The sequence below is a fragment of the Ovis aries genome, chromosome 13 (genome assembly GCF_016772045.2).
Source record: "Ovis aries strain OAR_USU_Benz2616 breed Rambouillet chromosome 13, ARS-UI_Ramb_v3.0, whole genome shotgun sequence".
Classification (NCBI taxonomy): Eukaryota; Metazoa; Chordata; class Mammalia; order Artiodactyla; family Bovidae; genus Ovis; species Ovis aries.
Genome location: NC_056066.1, coordinates 79851057 through 79873734, shown reverse-complemented (window position 1 = coordinate 79873734; position 22678 = coordinate 79851057). Strand labels below are relative to the sequence as shown.

At 48.4% G+C, this 22678-nt stretch overlaps 1 protein-coding gene across 2 annotated transcripts in view; it reads left to right on the top strand.

Annotated features, from left to right (window-relative positions):
- LOC105608645 (zinc finger protein 64) overlaps positions 1 to 22235 on the top strand; it is a 30536-nt gene extending 8301 nt beyond the window's left edge. For both annotated transcript variants that reach the window (XM_027977340.3, XM_027977339.3), the window contains exons 3-6: positions 8631 to 8792; positions 10360 to 10422; positions 14340 to 14591; positions 20816 to 22235. In XM_027977340.3, the coding sequence (XP_027833141.1) occupies positions 8631 to 8792; positions 10360 to 10422; positions 14340 to 14591; positions 20816 to 22095 (1757 nt within the window). In that variant the 3' untranslated portion in view covers positions 22096 to 22235. The remainder of the gene's footprint in view (positions 1 to 8630; positions 8793 to 10359; positions 10423 to 14339; positions 14592 to 20815) is intronic.
- The last annotated feature ends 443 nt before the right edge of the window (positions 22236 to 22678 follow it).

The window sequence follows — 22678 nt, the reverse complement described above, 5'->3', positions numbered from 1 at the left end:
TTAAAGTGGGGACAGAAATACATAGAAAGGCCATGGAACTTGGTTGTGGAGAGAGTCTAGGTTCCTAAGTCAGACTGCCTGGGTTCAGATCCCAGCTACATCACTTCCCATCCAGGTAACCTCAGGCAGGTGACTTATGGTCTTGGGGTCTCCACTTGCCCAGCTGTAAAACAGGAGAGTAACGATAGTACTCACTTCAGAGGGTCGCTTCCAGGGGCTCCTACATGGCAGACGCTCAAGCTGTCAGTGTTAGTTCTCATTACTTACTTACTGAATCGGGGGCTGCAGAAATTAAGTGAAACAGCTCATGGAACATTTTACGAAGGCCCTGACTCATGGCAAGCCTCCAGACAGTACTAGTTGAATTATCACTGACTTTTCCCACCTCTTCTGGTTCGTTCTGACTTTTTCAGGACCCAGGTTAAAAGTCACCTACACCTAGAAGCTAGCCATGATTTCTCCCTCCCTTCCTCACCCCGAAGGCTAGGTTCTTCACCACTTCCTCAACTAGCCCTTATCACAGTTGCCATCAGTTTGTTTGGTAACAAGCAGTCTTTAGCCAGAGCAGTGAATTCAGATGCACTTGGGATCAGGCAGGGGCAGTAAATACAGCAGCAGATGGGCTGTGAGGGGGAGTGGGCAGGCTGTGGACGACCAGCAGAGGAGAGCCAGGGGGCATCGTCAGCTGGCCTTGGAGTCCCGGGGAGCTGGGTTAACTCCCTGGGGCGGGCTGTGCTGTTCCCCTGCTGAACAGAGTCACAGAACGTCCACATGGGACAGGGCAGCTCTGACTGTGCTGGGGCAGGCTGGAAACAACTCCTCTGTCATCATGCCTGAGCCTCAGAACTGCGGGCATCCCCCTGCCCCGCTGGCCTGCTGCTTTATCAATTTTATCTGCTGCTCTAGCCTTCTCTGCATCTGAGCACTAGTCGCTAAGATATCAAGTCATAGGATTGTCCCCACTTCCTGGCAGCCTCCAATGCAGGCTTCCTTGAAGCCTGCTCGCAGAATCATCTAACATGAGCCCTAAACATCTAATACTCTACATGCTTCCAGGCACCCTCTTATGAGACCCTCCACAGCCCCCGTGGGGTGAGGATTCCCTTACTGGACAGAGTAAATCAGCTTATTCAACTACAGGTGTATCCCTGGTGGTTTTTGGCCAGAGGTCGTTGATGTGGGGAAGACCCAGCCCACCTAACTGATTTTGAAAGCCTAAAAAACAGAATTATCTGAAGGCTCAATTTGGCCTGTGGGCCTCCAAGTAGTGGGTTGTTTTGTTTTCTTAACTTTAAATGACCCTTATTCTGTATTTGCAAAGCAACTAATTAGTAGGAAGCAAGGTAGTGGTTTAACTTCCAGTTCACTAGCCTATAATCTCCCTGGTTTAGCCATTAAGTCGTGTCCGACTCTTCTAACCCCATGGACTGTAGCCCACCAGGCTCCTCTGTCCGTGGGATTTCCCAGCCAAGAATACTGGAGTGGGGTGCCATTTCCTTCTCCAGGGGATCTTCCCGATCCAGGAATTGAACTCAGGTCTCCTGCACTGCAGGCAGGCTCTTTGCTGACTGAGCTATGAGGGAAGCCCCATAACCTCCCTGGAGCAGGGACTAATCAGTCTTGCTTTCTGGCCGCCCAGCCCCAGGCCTGGCACATCCTAGGCACTCAGTAAAAGTTACCAAGTAAATGCGGGAGGGGGCGGAGTTCAGATTAAACTCGTTCAAGTCCATGATGTTCATGGCGTGGCGCCGGCTCCATCATGAGGGCCCAGTGAGGGCGGCTCTGGGACTGGGGGGTGCCAGATGCTGGAGCCGAGATAATGGAGATGCTTCCCTTGGAGGAGTCCAAGCTCGTCCAGGAGCGGAGGAGAACTTAGTTGTAAGACATGGAAGCCCAGCCATGTGCGACCAGCACCCCCTCGTGCAGAGAGTTCATGGAGTAGGTTGGTCTCGGCGGGGAAAGCCACGGGGAAAAATGGTGAGTGAGATCACACGTATGGTAGACCTTGAGAATCTCACCTGCCTTTGGGAGGAAGACAGCAGGAGGGGGGTGTTTCCTCCTGCAGGTCTGGAGGTGGAGAAGCTGGTCCCTGCTGCTGAAGGGGAGATCTGATCACAGTGGCTGGTATGGAGTTGCAGCCCCTGCTTTGATCTGGCCTTTATTCTGAAGGAGCTAGGGAGCCACTGAAGCTGTTGAGTGTGTGAACAATTTAGTAAAACAAACGAGGTAGTGAGTTGCCAGGAGAATCTGGCAATAATAATAGTAATAGCTAATTCTTGTGTGAGTGTTAGTCGCCCAGTCGTGTCTGACTCTTTGTGACCCCAGGGGAGCCCACCAGGCTCCTCTGTCCTTGAGATTTCCCAGGCAGGAATGCTGGAGTGGGTGGCCATTTCCTCCTCCAGAGCGTCTTCCCCACACCAGGGATGGGACCCATGTCTCCTGCATGGGCAGGCGCTTCTTTACTTCTCTGCCCGCTGGGAAGCCCAGCTAATTCTTGCGTGCTGCTTATTATTGTGCCAAGCAGTTTTCTCAATATGTGAAGTAGGTTTTCACAACTTCAGTTGTTAATGAGTTTAACGTTTAATTTTTAAAAGTTAAATTTTTGCAACATATATTAGCTACTAATAATTATTATCCCTGTTTTACCCATAATGAACTAAAGCACAGAGGCGTTAAATAACTTGATCGAGGTGACAGAGCCAGAAAGGGGCTCGAAGCCAGACCTGGGGCTGGAAGCTAAGCTCTCAGGCTGCAGAAGCTGTGCATCCGACCGCCCCTCAGCACCCTTGGTAAAGTCCTCATCGCAGCCTTTCTCAAAAGAACCCCCTGGAGCTTCAGTAAGATAGAGATCCCCAGCCCCCTCCCCTAACAATCCCATCTGGGTAGTTCTGAGCAGGGTCCTGGGAGTCTGGGCCAGGCAGCGAGGGCTTGGGTTAGTTCAGATGCTGTCGGTTGCTCTTACTAACACTAAGCTACAAGAGGGCTGGACTGTGAGACACTGCCTATCTCAGGATAAGAGCTGGCAGGGCATACCCAGGGTTTGTGTCTTGCTCTCCCAGGCAGTAATCCTCCTCATGGCCACAAGGTGGCTGCTTTCCTCCTCAAGTCTTCACTCAGCCCTGCTCAGGGATGGGGAAAGGGACCTTCTCTTGAACAGAGAGGAACCGCTTCCCCAGGAATCCCAGATGCCATTGGCTAGGATGGGTAACGGGCTCAGTTCCACTGTCTTGGTGTAGCCAGGCCAGCAAGGGGTCACAGAGAAGGGGCTTAGCAGTGGAATCCAGCCCCAAAGCCCTTCTGGTCAGCCACTCCTGCCACTATCCTCCTGGAATAGTCTAGAGCAGAACTTCTGAAAGCTGGTATGCAAAAGAATGGAAAACGTGAGTAAAATACAGCTATAAACACACCCAGACTGTACCCAGACCTCGCATCAGAATCTCTGCTTCCTGATCAGTTTTGAGAACCCCTGGGCCGGAAAGAATGGAACTCTATCGGTAGCAATGTCTGGCACATGGGTGCTTCTTTTTTTAAAATAGATGTCCACAGCAAACCACAGTGTCTTTGTTCCAGCTCCTAACCGCAGGGCAAGTGGGTCTGATCGGTCCGGCTTCTGTGCCCGTGTCTGCCCCCAGACCAGCCAGCTGCCGCAGAGAGAGGGGCAGGGTCAGGAATCAGAAGCTGGCGTTGGGCTCAGCCCTTGGAACTGGGACTGTTGGGCTGACCTGAGGATCAGGTGTGGATCCCATGAGGGGAAAACCCTTTAGAAGAGCATGAGATGACCTTTCCTTACAGAAGTCCTTACAGAATTCTCCCAGGAGGTGAATGCTGAGTTTGCACTCGAATCAAGTCCCCTAAATGCGAGCTGTAAGCATGAGCAATATGGGGGAAAACAAACAGATTTAAATATGTGACAGTGAAGGAATAGCCTTAATTTGTAAAGATCATTTACAAGTCATGAGGAAAAAGGAAAAGTTTGATAGAAAAAAAAAAGCGCTAATAGCCTGAACAGGCAGTTCATAAAGAAGGTATGTGAATGAATAAAATATAGTGAAAAGGGATTTTTTTTTCCAATTAGGAAAGAAATGCAGATCACACTAAAATGATCTCATATTGTCCTGTCAAGGTGAAGGGGAGAATATATACTGATTTGGATTTTCCTAAAGGATCTTATAGTTATGGGTCACCAAGCCATAAAATGACCATTCCATTTTGACCCGGTTCTCCAGCTTACAGGAAGGTATCCAGAGAAACTAACAAGATAAGTTAAAATTTTTGGATAGGTGTTATTTATAAAGGTAAACCCCTAGAAACCAACTCAATGTCCAAAAAGAGAGGAAAGGGTTAATTTGGCTGGGACAGCCCGGATGGTGGCATGTTATGTAGCCAGAAGAAATTGCGTTTTGGGTGAGCTGGTAACGTGGCAGAATGCTTTCACAGAGCAAAATTGTTTAATCGTTTAATAAAAAAGAAAAGAATGCAAAACGATTTAAGCCATGATCTTAGTTCTGTATTTTTAAACTCTGTGTAAAAAGAACACGTTGGCCATCTGATCAACAGGTGTACTTTGAGCCCCTGTGCTGTGCCAGGTTCCACGCGCGGTTCTAGCAAACAGTGATGGAGGGGAATACACGTCCTCACTGGGCGCATCCAACCGAATGGCGGAGAGGAAGGGCCTCAGATGCTTTGCCACGTAACTAATTACAGCAGAGAGGAGTGCTTCAGAGAAGTGCCGGATTCAGCGAGCACACCCTGTAGGGGCACCCTGCCACGGCGGGGCAGCGTTGGTCAGGTTTTCTCCACGCCTTTCCGTGCTCCCGGGATTTTCTAGTCGCTTTTTCTTTTGTTTTGACAATATAATACACTTTTAATTTTAAAAAAGAGAAAAGGATTAAAACTGGAGTTTTTAAGTTGAAGACGAGAAAGGAGAAGCAAAGGGCCTTGGGAGACGTGGACGACTTCAGATGTTTGAAGAGCAGTTTCGTGGGAAGAGCTGCAGCTGGCCCCTGTGAGCTCAGTCGGTCTAAGACATCCCGTGGGTCCTAAGCTCAGAAGGCGGTTTTGGTTCCCTATGAAATTCATGTGACAGTCTTACTTTTTAAGCAACATCACGGGTGAATAACTGAGCACCCGAGGTGCTCCTGCTACAAACCGAGACTGCGCCTAACACGCTGCGTGTCTCAGACGTGCGGCTGGGCACACTGGCAAGCCAGGGAGAGCCCCAGAGTCCAGCCAAACCGAGAGCAGGTGTGAGGCTGTGAGCTGCTGGGGGTGGAGGGGGAGGCGTAGGGGCTGATCCAGAAACACTGGACTTGATTGTTAGAGCCATACCCACGGGGGAGACGAGGCCTTGAACTCCTGCAGAAAGTTAAAAGTGAGACACCCCCATCCCACCCACACCCCCAGAAAGCAGCAGCTCATGCTACAGACCACCCCAGTGGAAAGAAGGGTTGAGAACATTCTTCCCTGGGGGTAAGTCACATCTCTGCTAGAAGCGCTTCCCCAGCTCAGCAGATCTGGGTGCTTGGGGTTATCCCTGCTGCCTTCACATATGCTGAACACTCAAATTCCACTATTTATGCCAAATCTGAAGACAGACACGGGACCGCCCCCCACAAATGACCCCTCCAGTTGGATGCCTCCCCTAAAGACGCCAAAAGCACACGCAGCAAAGGCAAAAATAGACCAGCAGGACTGCGTCGATTTCTGTGCACCTAAGGAGACAGCCAGCGGGATGTAAAGACAGCTTCCTGGGTGGGAGGAAGGGTTTGCAAACCGGACTTCGGAAAAGGAGCTGCCACCCGGAACACTCTCAGGGTTCCCATTTGCTGTCTCTCCACAAAAGAGATGCTAAGGCTTGTAGGGGCAGGGCGGGGGGCGGTTAGCAGACATCTCCAGGGACGGTGGGAATCCCAGGCTCAGGACCATTCCGAACCCAGGACTCGCCTCCCGGAGGGTCACAGACTCTGCAGCCGGGCTGTAGGGAGTGCCTGGCCACTGTCACAACCCCCAGCCCCTGTGCCCCCCACATCTTCTTTCCCAGGAGCCGGGGGGTCACGGTGGTGTGACCAGCCATCCTAGTTTTATGTCGAGTCTCGTGACCACGGGAACCCCTCAGTCCCAGGCCAGTGGAAGTGGTTGCTCCCCTAAGCCTTGATCATTCCCGCTAAGAGTTTGGTGCCCAGTTCTGTTCAGCTGTAGGGATTAGTGTTTATTAAGACTCACTGTGCCCATGTCCTGCACTACTGATGCTCTCATGAAGCTTTGTGATATCCTTGTGAAGTGGGCACAGTGATTATCCCCGCTGACGGGCGGGGAAACAGGCTCAAGGGAGCTCCTCGACTGGCCTGAAGTCCCACCCGTGGGAAGTGGCTGAGCCTGGACTCACATCAGTTCCCCGACACATTATAACACCTGACACGGGGCTGCACCTTGGAATCAGCGAGACGGCTGCCGGCCCGGAGGCAGTCACCAAGGAATTGCCTTTGCACGTTTGTGAATAACCTGGATTGTTATCAGTAATCACTGTTTTACTCACTTTGGCAGAGAAGCGTGCATTTTTTTTGGAGCTCTGTGTGTTGGGTTTAATTGCTGTTTGAAATGTCTCCTGAGATACTGAAGGATGACTCAGGCTGAAGATGAAAAGTAACTCTACCCAGAAATACCTGGAAATAGTAGTAGGGGGTCCATCTGATATTGATGAAGCAAATTTTGTTGCTGGAGGAACAACCATTGGTTTTTGCAAAGCAACAACTGAGAGATGGAGTCCCTCAACTAGACAAAGCTGAATTAAGGTTACTGCTAAACTGCATGGAAAAGCATGGTCTCTACCATTAGTTCTCAAACTTGTGTTTATCAGAATCACGTGGGCAGCTCGTTAGACCAGATTGCTGGGCCCACCCTGGAGTTTCCGATTCAGTAAGCTGGGGTGGGGCCCAAGAACTTGCCTCTGTAGCAAATTCCTAGGTAAGTCCATTACTGCTGCCTGGGCACCCAACACTGCGGGCTGGGGATCACACTTTGAAAACCACTAGCTAAATCCCAGAGTAGATAAAGCATCTCAACAAGAGGCGGGGCTGGTTGGTCATGTCATCAAAGAGACTTGGCAAGAAGCTGGAACATCAGTTTGCCAGAATCTTTTGCCAGCTTTAAACAAAAGCCACTTAACTCCCCCCAACATATTTCAGCTGAGAAGAAGGGGAAACCATGAGTTTGCTCAAACACCAAATGCCGATCCACCTGGGTGTTCTTTGACACACACTGGGGTGAGGTTGTCATTGCTCAAGGCGCCCAAGAGCTGCATGCCGGGAATGTGGATTTCCTGCCAAATGTTCAGTGAACTCTTAGAGAACTCATTCAATACATACAGTCTCTAAGGAATATCAGTATATGTAAAATACCTAAGGAATATGAAAGCAGTACGTTATGTGTTGAATTGACAGCTTTTAAAAATTTATTGTATATAAAATAATGTGACATCTTACGGTCTATAACATCTTAGCTTCAAAGAGAGAGAATGTTTGTTTTAAGAGAAAACATAACTGGCACCTCAGACCTTTGGAGTGGGTATTACTGCTTCAGGCAAAGCTGAAATAGGGAGTGATGTCAGGCCTGTGTTGATTTAAAGAAGTGTACTTTGTAAATACAACGGAGAAATGTCAAAGGTGGTGCCTCCGTGACTGAAGTTTGGGAAGGAGAATATGACATTGGCTCTCAAAATCATCAGGAGGGCCTCTCAGCCTGACAGGTTCACCTGAAAAAGCCCTAGAGGCCGTATTTACTCCTGTCTGAAGCCAGATCTCCATGTGACGATTACATATAATAAAGGAAGAAAGAAAATACATATTCCCAAACTGCAAACTATAAACTTAATTAACAAAGCAGTAAAAACAGTTTTAAGAAAAGACGTGGGACTGCCTGTTTTACCTGTTATAATGAGAAAAGTTAAAGACAAAGATGATAATGATGTTTGGTCTTCTTTTCATTTATTCTTTTTTCCTCAAAACTTCCGTGAGAATATAAGGTTGGTTTTTGGGCTGGTTGGTTTTAGGAGTGCTTGAAGAGTGTTTGTGTTTAGAGAGTATTCGTAGTTTCCCCAGAATTCCTTCAGTCAGCTCCTTTCTGGTTTTTGAAAGGATTTTGTGATTAAAGCTTCTGAAAGTACAGGACCTAGTGCATTTGGGTGAAGTTAACAGAAAACCTACCTGGTATAAACGATAGGACACTTCTTGTTTATTTAATGAGTGTGGATTTGAATGGGTTTCAGGGCTCTGGCTCAGCAGCTCCCTTTATGGTTACAAAGTGGCTGCCTAGATCCAGACATCACATCCTCATCAGCCATGTCCAAAGACAAACAGTAGGGCAACCAGGGCAGCAAGAATGAGTTTTCCTCAATTTACGTCTCTTTCTGCCCCCACCTTTTTTTGAAACCAGGGAGAAAATCTTTCCCAGAAGCCCCCTCAGTGGATGTTCTGTAGTGTCTCAGCTAGAACAGGGTCGCGTGATCACTCCTAAGCGGCAAGGAACAGTGGAAAAACAATCTAACATAATCATTCTCACAAAGGAATGTAGGCAAAGGGAGTAGGCTACTGGGTATGCATATTAGGAAAATTAATAATCATCCTATCTTTTAGTTTCAGCTCCAGAATTTGTTTTTGAACATGGCTATCAAACTTATCTGCCCACGGAAAGCAACGAAAACCAGACAGCCACTGTTATCTCTCTCCCTGCCAAGTCGCGTGCCAAAAAGCCCACAGCCCCACCTGCTCAGAAGAGGCTCAACTGCTGCTATCCAGGTAAAGGCGACGTTGAGTCCTGCGTGTGTAGAGAATGTGACGTTTACCAGGTCCCGGGCTCGAGCTCCTGGGTTCCCAACAACTGGGCAAAGAAGTACTGCAAACTGCCTGGCTTAGAAATCAACCCCACAGAATTTCCACCATCACGCATGGCGCACCTCTCACTGCCTCTGCTCACCATGCACTTGGGCTCTGAGACTTTAACAGCCAAGGACCTTTGAATGGGAACAGTGAGAATTTCAGATTTCTGTGAATTTTTCTTGGTGCTACAGCTTAGGAAGATATCCAGAAAAATTGTCCCTTACCTACTTTAAAAAAGGAAAACAAAAAAATTTATTTGGAAATAATTTCAGACTTAGGGAAAAGTTGCGAAAATAGTACAGAAAGTTTCTGAGCACCCTTTTGTTATTGTTGTGTCTGACTCTTTTCCACCCCATGGGCTGCAGCATGCTGGGCCTCCCTGCCCTTCACTGTCTCCTGGAGTTTGTTCAAACTCATGTCCATTGCAGTCGGTGAAGCTAACTAACCATCTCCTCCTCTGCCGGCCCCTTCTTTTCCCTTCGACCTTTACCTTTCATCCGGATTTCCCAAATATTAACATATCACATTTGCTTTGTTTTTTCTGGTGGGTGGTGGGTTAGTCACTTCAGTCCTGTCCAACTCTTTGCAACCCCGTGGACTGCAGCCCGCCAGGCTCCTCTGTCCATGGGATTCTCCAGGCAAGAATGCTGGAGTGGGTTGCCATATCCTCCTCCAGGGGATCTTCCTGATCCAGAAGTTGAACCGAGGTCTCCTGCATTGCAGGCAGATTCTTTACCAACTGAGTTACAAGGGAAGCCCCTGTTTTTTTCTAAATGTACATATATTTCCCTCAAAGTTGCAGACATGACCTTTACCTCTTAGCACCTTAATATAAATTTCCTAGAAACAAGGAAATTCTTTTATATAACCACAGTACAATCATCAAAATCAGGAAATTAGCATTGATAAATGCTGTTATCAAACTGTTGACTTTATCAAGAGTTTGCCAACTGTTCTCATTAAAAGTCCTCTGTATCAAAAGAAAAATATTTTTCCCTTGGTCCAGGATCCAAGCTGTGATCACACATGGCATTTAGTTTTTATGTGTCTTTAGTTTCCTTTAATCTAAGCTTTTGTCTTTCATGAACTTGATATTTTTGCAAAGTAACAGGCCAGTTATCGCATAAAATGTTCATCACTTTGGGTCTGTCTGATTAGACTTAGGTGCAGCACGGAAGTGATGTTACATGCTTCTTGATTCCTGGGATCAGGATTCACACTGATACCTGTTGGTCCTGCTGCTGCTGCTGCAGCTAAGTCGCTTCCGTCGTGTCCGACTCTGTGCGACCCCATAGACGGCAGCCCACCAGGCTCCCGTCCCGGGATTCTCCAGGCAGCGCACTGGAGCGGGCTGCCACTGCCTCTCCGGCTGGTCCTGTTGCCATGCTGTTAATGTCCATCCGTCGGTTAAGGAAGTTGCTTTGCTGCTTTTCCGTTCTAGAGTGACTGTGTCCCTCTGTCGTTGATCTCTCCTTGCCTTTTTAAGGTTGCCAGTTCAAGACTGCCTATGGTATGAAGGACATGGAACGTCATTTAAAAATCCACACTGGTAAGTGGTCACACGCATCCCTCCTCTGCTGGGAGCTGGGGGTCCAGACAAGTCAGACACTTGGTATGACACAGACCTCACTGGCCGTCACGGGAACACAGACAGAAATGAAATAAAAACAAGATGCTGTTTCTACGCATGATTTTGGCAGCAAATGTTTAGAGCAAGAAAACTCGGTGCTAGAATCGATAGGAGCAAACTTAGGAGAAGAAATGTGAACAGGTATGGGCATTTTGAATATTGATGTGCCAGAATTAATTACAACTTAAATGCACCCGCTCTTCTCATCTGGAGGAGAATATCTTGAAGTGTGTGTGTGTGTGCTGTGTGTGTAATGACCGGTAAACAGAGCAAGAAGGGGGAGAATAGCAACTTTTCACGTAGGTATCTTTACACTAGTCATTGGACGGATACCTGAGTGTGTGATTTTTGCAGTTTCCAAGGGGAAATTTAACAAAAACTATTTTCAAAGGAGAAAAACAGACTGATGCATGGAAAAAAGAGAACCACGGTGATTTCTGGGGATTTAATTTCCTTTGATGGATCATTTTTGTGTCTCCTAGACTTTGCGCCTGGAGAAGGAATTGCTTTTAGGCCATTTTAAACAAAGTATTAGGTGCTTATAAGTCAAATGATATAGTCATGTATAAGTTCAATGAGTATCCATCTATATAAGGGAGGGACACTGAAATTTGTCTTGGGCATCACTAATTGCCCAAAATCTGCTACTTAGCCTCAGATAAAGTATCTATAAGGGAAAATGAAGACAATAAGATATCCAGCAGTTGTCTCAGATATCTCCTTGGCCACAGGTCTAATCAGCCTCACAGCATCTCGTCATTTGAATTTCATCGAGTTATCAGACTCTGAAATTATTATGTTTCAGGTATTGGTAAGCATTCTCAGTGTACCAAGCAATAAATCTCTCCTGGTGGGTTTCCTATGTTGGAGTTCCATCAGTCACATATAGCATATTCATCCTTGCAAGAGTACAGTGCTATGATGACTTATGAAAATTAGGGAAATATTATAAAGTAGAAGTGAGGACAGCGGCCTGAAGTTCACTGCTGCAGATCCTCAGGGAGTGTCCTCTCCTCCCGGTTAACCAGGCTTGGGTTTGTAAGGTGGTTTCTGTATAACGGTAGCGTCTCCATTAACATCTTCAAGTTGGAGAGCTGACAGAGTGTCCTTGCCTTAGAAGAGGGTGTGGCCAGGACCAACGGGAGCAGGACTCTCTGCCAGCAGAGCTGGCCCAAAACCACCCGCCTGGCTCCACCACTGTCCAGCATTGGAGTACACAGGATGGCAACCCACAGGTGTAGCAGCTGACAGTAACGAGAAGTGATGGTTGCTGGATTTTCTGACCATGAACATTTTTAATAATAAAATTATAATCTTTAATTCACTTCTGTAGATTTATTCTTAAATCCCAGATGTTTATTCTATGAAGATAGTGATGACCTTTGACTGACAATTGACTTTAGCCCTTAGCTATTTAGGATTTGGTCAAAATATGTGTTTGGTATGTAAAAAGTGAAAATCCTGACTCACTGCCTGCCTCCTTCATATCTGATACATGCGCCAAAGTCATCAGCCTTTATAGTCCAGCGTGTCTCATTCTTAAATTTTGGCATGAGTCGCTCAGTCGTGTCTGACTCTTTGCATCCCCATGGACTGCAGCCCACCAGGCTCCTCTGTCCATGGGATTCTCCAGACAAGAACACTGGAGTGGGTTGCCATTTCCTCCTCCAGGGGATCTTCCCGACCCAGGGATCGAACCCAGGTCTCCCACATTGCAGGCAGATTCTTTACTATCTGAGCCACCAGGGAAGCCCATACTGGGCTTTAACAGACACAAAATGTACTTTTTCCATTTCTTATGAAATTAATATTGTAGACACTCTCACTGCAGCTTGCTGTTTCTCCCTTAATGCTGGAGGTCTTTCCACATCCATATGTGGGTGTATCTACTTCATTCTTTCAATGGCCAAGTAGGAAACTGGTTCATTAATTTACAGTACATCCATACAGTGAAATACTTCACCCTTAACAATTATGTTCTAGAAATTTAATGATATGAACATGATTGAAATTATTTCAAGTATAAGAAAGTAGCCAATAATAGGGAGACAGTGTTGCATTTGGCTAAGAAGGCAAGGCCATCCTGGATTCTAATCCAAGTTGAAAGTGTTAAGTAAAATCATTGAGAGACACAGTACCATTCAAAAATAAGTATTTAAATTGATATTGGTCAGGAAGGCTTTTGTACCCCAAAATGTACACACACACATATACAAAAGTCATCAAAAAAGTATACATCAAAAAATTGGCAGGTGTTCAAGGGTGGCAGGGCTTCCCTGATAGCTCAGTTGATAATCCGCCTGCAATGCAGGAAACCCCAGTTCACTTCCTGGGTCAGGAAGATCCCCTGGAGAAGGGATAGGGTACCCACTCCAGTGTTCCTGGGCTTCCCTTGTGGCTCAGCTGGTAAAGAATCCACCTGCAATGCAGGAGACCTGGATTCAACCCCTGGGTTAGGAAGATCCTCTGCAGAAGGGAAAGGCTACCCATTCCAGTATTCTGGCCTGGAGAATTCCATGGACTGTATAGCATAGTCCATGAGGTCGCAGAGTCGAACACAACTGAGTGACTTTCACTTCACTTTCAAGGGTGGCAAGATGACAGGTGTGTCAGTGAGTACAGATTAAGCTGCTGTAACAAAGGAGCTCACATGCCAGCTCACACACGGCAGGGGTCTGTGTCTGTCTGGCGTAACCGCACGGCAGGGGTCTGTGTCTGTCTCGCGTAACCGTCCGGAGGTGAGCAGGTGGTCTAGGCAGACAGGCAGCGTGTTCTGGGAGGCCGTCTGAGGACTGAAGTCCCGCCTACTGTCATGGTGCGTTGGGCACGTATCCACCCTCTGCAGCCGTGACGTCCTCACATGTTTGCTCACTTCCATGTCATGGTAACAGGCTGGCAAGACAGGTGGAAAGAGAAAAAGTAAAAGTCAAGCTATTTCCTTTTAGGAAAGGAACGAGTCTACCTCCTCTGCCGTTTGATTGATGGTGACTTTATTGCAGAATCACCCCTGGCTGCAAGTGAGGCTGAGAAATGTATTCTTAGGCTGGTCAGCCATGAGCTCAGAGACTCTTGAGTTTTGGGCTGTGTCTGTTATGAAAAAGAAAAAAGAACAAATGGGTATAAAAGACAAAGTTTCTCATTTTTACTTAGCTGCACTTTAAAATTTGAGCTGCTTTCTATTTTTAATTGATAAGGAATTCATATTCACTGTCAGAAAAATTAGAAAATCCTAATCAACAAAATAGAAGCAGTTCCCTGTCTCCCAAGATGCCAGCTCTTTGCCGATTACCCATCTAGCTTTTTTCATTATTATTGTTTCTTTATTTGACTGCACTGGGTCTTAGCTGCAGCCTGTGGGATCTAGTCCCTTCACCAAAGATTGAACCCTAGCCCGTTGCATCGGGAGTGCAGAGTCTCAGCGACTGAACCACTAGGGGAGCCCCATCTAGTTTTATTTTTTAATTGGAGTATAATTGCTTTACAATCTTGTTTTAGTTTCTGCTGTACCACAAAGTGAATCAGCTATGTGTGTGTATATATTTAAGCATATATATATATATATATATATATACGTACATATCCCCTCCCCCTTGATTCCTCCCTCCCCACCACCCCACCCTCTAGGTCATCACGGAGCACCAAGCTGGGCTCCCTGCACTAAACAGCAGCTCCCCACCAGCTGTCTATTGACAACTAAAACCCATCCATCTAGTTTGGGGGGGGGCGGTTTCCAAATATTCTTGGGCGACTGTGCCTTACTCTTTTCTTAAGGCCGCGGGAAGTAAGCCTTTCTCTTTTTTCGTTTTTCCCCTGCTGCCGCACGTGCTTGTGTGAAGGCGACAAGCCCCACAAGTGTGAAGTCTGCGGCAAGTGCTTCAGCCGGAAGGACAAGCTGAAGACCCACATGCGCTGCCACACGGGCGTGAGGCCCTACAAGTGCAAGAGCTGCGACTACGCGGCCGCCGACAGCAGCAGCCTCAACAAGCACCTGCGCATCCACTCGGACGAGCGGCCCTTCAAGTGCCAGCTCTGCCCCTACGCCAGCCGCAACTCCAGCCAGCTCACCGTGCACCTGCGCTCCCACACGGGTAAGTCCCCCGTGCGGCCCTCGCTCTGCGCACCCACCGGCCTGGCGCTCAGGCACCGGCACCTTCCCGCGCTGAGTCACAACCTCGGGCAGGGAACTGCGCGCAGCCGTTCACCCCCCAGGGTGCCGTCTTGCTCGTCAACTGCTCAGAAGCATCTTTCTCTGAACAACAGGGGAGAACAGTCAAGTTCCAGCTTTATGCAATTCTTTATATAGCTCTGTAACTCACCCACTAGCATTTCATCAAGAAGGTGCTCTAAATGAAATAGAGATATAAAATGCATTTTTAGTTAAGTGTCTGCACAACATGTGGTTAGACATTTCGATTACTGTTTTAAAGAATACTCATCACTTCATCATGGGACAGCTTGATGGAAAAACTCAGCAGAGTAGGTAACTTAACAAATTAGGTATGTTTTCCTTTTAGCAAGTGTGTGTCTGTTAGCTTTCAATTCACTGATGCTGTGTAACAACCACCACAAAATCTCAGTGGCATAATATATTAGTAAAAGTATTCATTGCTCACATACTTCAGGTCAGCAGGCAGTTGGCTAGACATTCCGTTGATCTTGGCCGGGCTTAATCACGTATGTGGGAAAGGCCGGGTGTCCACTGACCTTGGCTGGGCGTCTGCCGGCTGTCCCCCTGCTTTAGCTGGGGCAGTCTGGCTGTGTCCGCATACCTCATGGCCTCCTTCTGGGCCCAGTGGGATGATGGCAGACAAAACGAGCATGCCCCTGTGTGTAAGCTCATGGCAAGCCTCTGCTTGCATCCCGTTGGCTAAAGTCAGTTACCTGATTGGACCTGGTATCAAGGGGTGGGGCTGAGCTCACCCACAGTGGAGGGTCATCAAAGGTTACATGGCGAAGACCGTCTTCACACCAACCGGAGTTCACTCCACCATCATCCACTTCTCTCTGACAGGCAGGTGGGTTCTTGCTCTTCCCAGACCCCCACAAGTCACATCTAATCATAGAATCAGCTTTAAAGGCCAGGGTCCTATGATCTCCATCAGGCATAGATATGGCTTCTCTTGACCTAGAGCCTTTTGAATTGGAAATAGAAAGACAAATTGTCTGTCCCCACACTCCCAACAAATAGCAGTGAAACACAGTCAGAATACTTGGAATAATCCTGCCATTCCAAGGGGGAGGAACAGGAGGCACTTGGCAGTCACTGGTCCACAGATTTCTGAACTCTCTGGAAAGATGCTTCTAGGTCCCCCAACTCTGAGGACAGGGAGTGTTTCTTGAATAAGCGTTGGCCCAGCTGCCTGGCTTTCAGCTCTGTCCCCTGCAGCGTCCCCTTCCTTCTCCACTTCTGAAAAGGAGTGGAAATGTACTTTTGAGAAACTTTCTCCACCTGCTTCCATCCTAGAGAAACTTGGGGTCTTTCTGGATTTTATTTTACTCTAGACTGGTGACATCGTTGCTAGTAGAGCTCCCTTAAAACTCTGTGCACTTCCTGTGTGTCTGTGTGCCAGAAGCCACACCCATACTCCTCTTGGAGACTTGCCTTTCTTCTAAACCTAATTATAGACACTTTTGGCATGTCGCCTTCTGGAGGTTGAAACCAGTGAGACTTTTAGGAATCCTTGTTCAGCTGAGAGGACTTAGCCGGCACCAACTTTATTCTTTTGGAGATTTTAAGCAGGAACCTTATGCTTTCACCCCTCTTTCCCCGTTTGTTCTTCCCTCTGAGATCAGTTCCCTGGATGTGATCTTTGTCCCCAGGATGTGATCTTTGTCTTCCTTTGAAAATCGTTTGCTGGTTGGAGATGAGCAGCTTCATCCCGACCAGCACACCTTTGACTTTCTGTATCGTCTCTAGATTCCTTTTGAAATGGCCTGTTCTTGTTTGAGTTTGTCTCTTTCTTGTGGGACCTTATCAGACACAGCTTGTAAGACACTTTGACTGTTCTGCTTAGAACTAATCTCTTTGCTCAGATCCAAACTTCAGTGGGTACACTTTCTATCTTCTGAGTCACAACAGGCGACAGTTTTGCCAAGCGTCTGCCGCTCAGTTCTGGCTGTCGCCACTATTCCCTGCCTCTAGCTGCCGCCCAGGCGCTCAGTCAGCGCCACATATTGTACTTTTCTGCTAAGGCAGCACTGTGTTTCTGGATGCTAATATGTGTATCAGTTATCTAATGTCACAATGATGCTGTGTAACAAAAGACCCCAGAAAGCCTCAGTGCCAGCTGTGGGCCGGGTGTCCAGGGGCCTTGGCTGCAGCAGCCCAGCTCTGCTCTGCCTCTGTTACCCTCCTTGCCAGCGGGCAAGGACAGCATTGGCCTTCTCATGGCAGCGGGTGACAGAGGCGCACGTGGGCAGAGCCTGACTCATGGGCCCTGGCTCAAGCCGCTACTTCCATCAAGTCTAGTTGGCACACCATCCGCCAAGCCCAGCGACATGATTGAGGCTATCATCTGGGGGGTCATGGAAGGTCACCCTGCCCCTGCCAGGAGAGCCTGCATAATCACTTACCTGGGAGAGGCTGTGGGTGCAGAGAGGGCCAGGAGGTGGGGACCTCTGGGGACATTAAGATACTATAGCAAGTTAAGACACTGGCATGACTGCTGTCCATTTGATTTTCTTCAGAAGTCTCTCCCACCTAAGTTAGGGGCACTGAAGGATGCACTTAGCGAAGTGGGTCAGAGTCAACTTAGGAGGGAAAGCTTGCCATTTATAGTAGCGTATTTAAGTTGGTCTAGTGCTCTTGCCTGGAAAATCCCATGGGCGGACGAACCTGGTGGGCTGCAGTCTGAGGGGTCGCTAAGAGTTGGACACGACTGAGCAACTTCACTTTCACTTTTCACTTTCATGCACTGGAGAAGGAAATGGCAACCCACTCCAGTGTTCTTGCCTGGAGAATCCCAGGGACAGGGGAGCCTGGTGGGCTGCGGTCTATGGGGTCGCACAGAGTCGGACACGACTGAAGTGACTTAGCAGCAGCAGCAGCAGCAGAAAAGGTATATTTTCTAAAGATTTAACTGTATGCCACTTACGCAGTGTCTCCATGGAACATTCATTTCCCTTTTATAAATCTGTGGCACTTGTAATTTCTTTAAGTTGTAGAATTAATAGAAGTTTGTTTTTACCTTTTCCTCTCTTGGATCAACTACCTTGTCTTAGCAGCAACGTGAACTCAAGAAAGCTCTGTCAGCTTAAACACATCAGTCGCTTATCCATTGAGCACCACTCACTGAGTCCTACCAGGTATCAGATACTGTGGGAACCAGGTAGTGGGCAGGAACAAACGTAGTCATTAGCTTTGGAGAATTTCTGGTCCTATGGGACTGGTACTAACATTTCTGCCTCATTTAAGAAATTAATTTACGGTTAAAAGGAAAAGGATTTCCCTGGTAGCTCAGCTCGTAAAGAATCCGCCTGCAATGCAGGAGACCGGATTCTATCCCTGGGTCAGGAAGATCCCCTGGAGGAGGGCATAGCTACCCACTCCAGTATTCTTGCCTGGAGAATTCCATGGACAGAGGAGCCTGTCGGGCTTCAGTCCACGGGGTCGAAAAGAATCGGACATGACTGAGCAACTTTCACTTTCACTTTAAAAGGAGAAAGAACGTATGAAAGTTTTTTTAAAAAGGAAAAAGATGATGACGAAGAGATTTAAACCCTCTGCTTTCATGTCAGAAAGTGCTGTTAAGCTCTGCAACTCAGCTCTGAGATTTGGTTACCTGGTTTTTCCAGGTTTGACCTTTGCTGGTTGCTTTAAAAAAAAAAAAAAGGCAAACAGATGGTCACTAATTGGGGCAGTGATGTAATTGAAATGCGTAGTAGAACATTCTGAAGCAACAGTTATTCCTCTGAATTCACAGACACCTCCACCCCGAATCCATGAGTAGAATTTAGGAGGCCCATGAACTTGGATGAGGGAAAAAAATCACATCTTCGTTCTCACTGATCTTACTGGAGCGTGATGTGTCCTTCAGTTATGAAAACAGGCATTCCATCTGATTACAGTGTGTGTGACCTTGTCAATAGAAGTCACAGATCTTTTTAGAGCAAGTATTTTTGATCGATCAAAGTATAGTTTACTTTCTTCTCTATTTAGAAAGTATTGTAGTCCCAGAGGAGCCTGGTAGGAGGCCGTCTATGGGGCTGCACAGAGTCAGACACGACTGAAGTGACTTAGCAGCAGCAGCCTCTGCAGCTTGTCACTTCATGCACTAATAAAGCACACACATCGCCAAATCACAGACTTTTCTCTTTCGATTTTTAATAACTTCCAGTACAACTAGTTTCTCTTGTCTTCCTATTGATTTTTTTTTAGCTTACCTTGTGCCTTTAAACGTTGTCCTGAGAAAGGGTCCATGGATTTCACTGCCAAAGGGGGGTCCCGTGGCATGAAAAAGGTTACGAGCAGCATTCTAAGGCAGAAGTCAGCAAACTTTTCTTTTTTTTTTTGATGGTTCTATACATTCACTTATGGCTGTGCCGGGTCTTGGTTGCTGCGCGTGGGCCTTCCCTCGGCGCAGTGAGTGGGGGCCGCCCCACAGTCGGGGTGCTGGCTGCCATTGCGTGGCGCCTCCCAGTGGGGGGCACGGGCTCAGGGCATGAGGGCTCAGCAGTCGAGGCTCCCCGGCTCCGGAGCCCAGGCTCGGCAGTCACAGCACATAGGCCTAGTTGCTCCAAGGCACGTGAGATCTCCCAGACCAGGGATCGAACCAGCATCTCCTGCCTTGGCAGGCGGACTCTCTACCACGGAGCTAACTTTTCCATAAAGGGCCAGATAGTTAATACTGTAGGCTTTGCGGACCATACAGCGTCTGTCACAGTTACTCATCTCTGCTGTTGCGGCATGAAAGCAATCATCAACAACACATTATCAGATGCATGCGACTGTGTTACAATAAAACTTTATTTACAGAAATGAACTGTGGGCCGGATTTGCCCCATAGTCTGTATAGCTTACCATTCCTTGTTCGAGAGTTTCGTGTGAATGACCTTAGTGGCATTTTAGTCGTGCAAAGCATTGTTTGGTTTGGAGCGTCTTCATTTTCTCAAAGCTTATTTAATCTGCTCCCTGCCATTGTTCATTGCATTTATCAAACATCTCACGGTGATGTTATAGGTCTTGTACCAAAAAACTGGAACACAAACCCACTCTTTTAAGTTTATGGTAAGAAAGCCTTGGTCATATGTACAGATAATCACCCAGCACCTAAAGTACCAGCTTTGGAATCAGCCTGGGTTGGAATCCGAGCTCTGCCATGTTCTACCCAGTGATTGTGAACCAGTGATGTAGCCCCTCTAGGCCTCAGTCTTCTCATTCATAAATAGTACTGAGAGTAATATTGACAGTGGTACCCACCTCATAGGAATGTCGGGATCTTCAAATGAGACCATTCTTGTGGAATGCTCAGCAGGGCACCTGCCTTCCCAGAAGCCACCGAAGACTCTTAGCTGCTATTTCTCTTGCTCAAACAGCATTGCAATGGGTGGGCTCTCCAATTTGCTTCAGTTATCAGACGATTGGGACTTGGCATTCACTGAGGAAATAAATTTGGAATATCCATGTCCTTTCAGATGTTTGCAGTTTCGCTTTTCCTGTTCATCTTTCACCGAACATGAATCTTAAAAAAAAAAAAAAAATCAAGCAGCTGGATTTTGTAACTCCAAGAGTAAAGAACGCAGCTGGCGATGTGGGATAAATAAGTTGCACGCAATAAACACATCTTTAATGATAAAAATCTACACGAAGTATAAGAGGGGCGTCTCAATCACTGTCAAAAGAATATTCTGATGAGTGAGCACGGAGCTGACTGATTTGAAAATGTACCCTTGAATCTATTACAACACGTAACTCAATCAAAATCAACGGATTATGCAAAATTAGACAACTGTGAATGGTTCCGTAGCAGAGCAAGCACACTAACCGTAGGAAGAGCTAGCCTGATTGTTTTAAAGGATACACTGAGCATATTCACAAATCTTATTTTACGGGGGACGATTAAGCAGCTTGATTTTCAGGCTCCATTTTCCTTCCGGGTATTATGATGGTGGTGGTGGGAAAGTTTGGGCAAAGGAAAGAAGCCCCGGACCCCTCTTTTTTTTTTTTTTTTCCTCCCAGGGGCTGCTAGGAGCCGCAGTTAGAAGGTCTCCACCCGCCCGCCTCGGTTTGAGCGGGTTTCTGGTGTGTGCTTCGGGGGGATCCGCTGTGGTTGTTGCCTGCCTGTTCTTATCGAAACTCACCTTGTGTTGACAGGGGACGCCCCCTTCCAGTGCTGGCTCTGTAGCGCCAAGTTCAAAATCAGCTCGGACTTGAAAAGGCACATGCGCGTGCACTCGGGGGAGAAGCCTTTCAAGTGCGAGTTCTGCAGTGTCCGCTGCACCATGAAGGGGAACCTCAAGTCGCACATCCGCATCAAGCACAGCGGGGACAGCTTCAAGTGTCCGCACTGCGACTTCCTGGGGGACAGCAAGGCCACGCTCCGCAAGCACAGCCGGCTGCACCAGGCCGAGCACCCCGAGAAGTGCCCCGAGTGCAGCTACTCGTGCCCCAGCAAGGCCGCCCTGCGCGTGCACAGCCGCGTGCACTGCCCCGACCGGCCCTTCAAGTGCAGCCACTGCAGCTTCGACACCAAGCAGCCCAGCAACCTGGCCAAGCACGTGAAGAAGTTCCACGGCGACGCGCTCAAGAGCGAGGCGGCGGAGCGGCGAGAGGCGGGTCGGTCGAGCGGCCGCCAGGCGGCCAAGCTGGACGCCAAGAAGACCTTCCACTGCGACCGCTGCGACGCCTCGTTCATGCGCGAGGACTCGCTCCGCAGCCACAAGCGGCAGCACAGTGAGTACGGCGACGGCAGGGGCGCCGACGGGACGGTCCTGCAGCTCCGGGGGGACGCCGGCAAGCCGCCCGCCGCGCCCCTGGCCGTGGGGCACCTGCAGGTGCCCCTCCCGCCCACCCCGGCGCCCCAGTTCGGCGAGGGCAGGGTCAAAATCATCGTCGGCCACCAAGTGCCCCAGGCCAGCACCATCGTCCAGGCGGCGGCGGCCGCCGTGAACATCGTGCAGCCCACGTTGGTGGCGCCGAACCCCGAGGAGCTGCGGGGCAACAGCCGGCTGCAGATCCTCCGCCAGGTCAACCTGATCGCGCCCCCTCCGCCCTCGGGCTGCCCCAGCGAGGCCGCGGCGCTGCCCCAGCCGGCTGTCCTGCTGACCACCCACGACCAGACGGAGGGCGCCGCTCTGCACCAGACCCTCATCCCCACCACCCCGGGCGGCCCCCAGGAAGGCTCTGGCAACCAGACTTTCATCACCAGCTCGGGCATCACGTGCACTGACTTCGAAGGCCTGAACGCCCTGATTCAGGAGGGGGCCGCCGAAGTGACCGTGGTCAGCGACGGAGGCCAGAGCATCGCAGTGGCCACCACGGCGCCGCCCATATTCTCCACGTCCCAGCAAGAGCTCCCCAAGCAGACTTACTCCATCGTCCAAGGAGGTGCCCACCCAGCCCTGCTCTGTCCTGCGGATTCCATCCCAGACTAGTGCTTATAAAACAAAGGAAGGGGGGAAAGGACTGACAGAAAAAAGAAGTCAGAATCCTGTGAGAGGTTTGCCTTTACTGTTTTCAAGGGCTGCTGTGAAAAACGCCTCGCCCCCGTAATAAATTGCAATTTTCTACTGCTCATTGTAATTTTTTTACGCTGTGATAATTTTGAGACCTCTGAATCACCATATGGTAACTGCCGTAGAGTCTCCAGTGATAGGGACATGATCCCATTTAGGGGTTGGAATGAAATGAGTAGTGAATACATTTGTTTGCTTCCAACTTGATTTCCCAACTCTAATAAAGGATTTTTCCATCTCATTAAATTTGTGTAGTAGATGGTACTTCTCAGCCTTTTGTAAGCTTCCATTCTGAAATCCCCCAAGTGTTTGGGGGTAATCGTGTTTTAACACATGGATACAAATCTGTTGGCATGAAGGACCATTTTCTACATAATGTTACATGGATATTTGACTTAAAACAGTTTAGTGCAAATGGCGGGGGGGGGGGGGGGGGGCGAAGCAATAGGTTTCCTAATAAGTTGATACATGATTCAAGCATAACAAATGTTAATGATTCTTT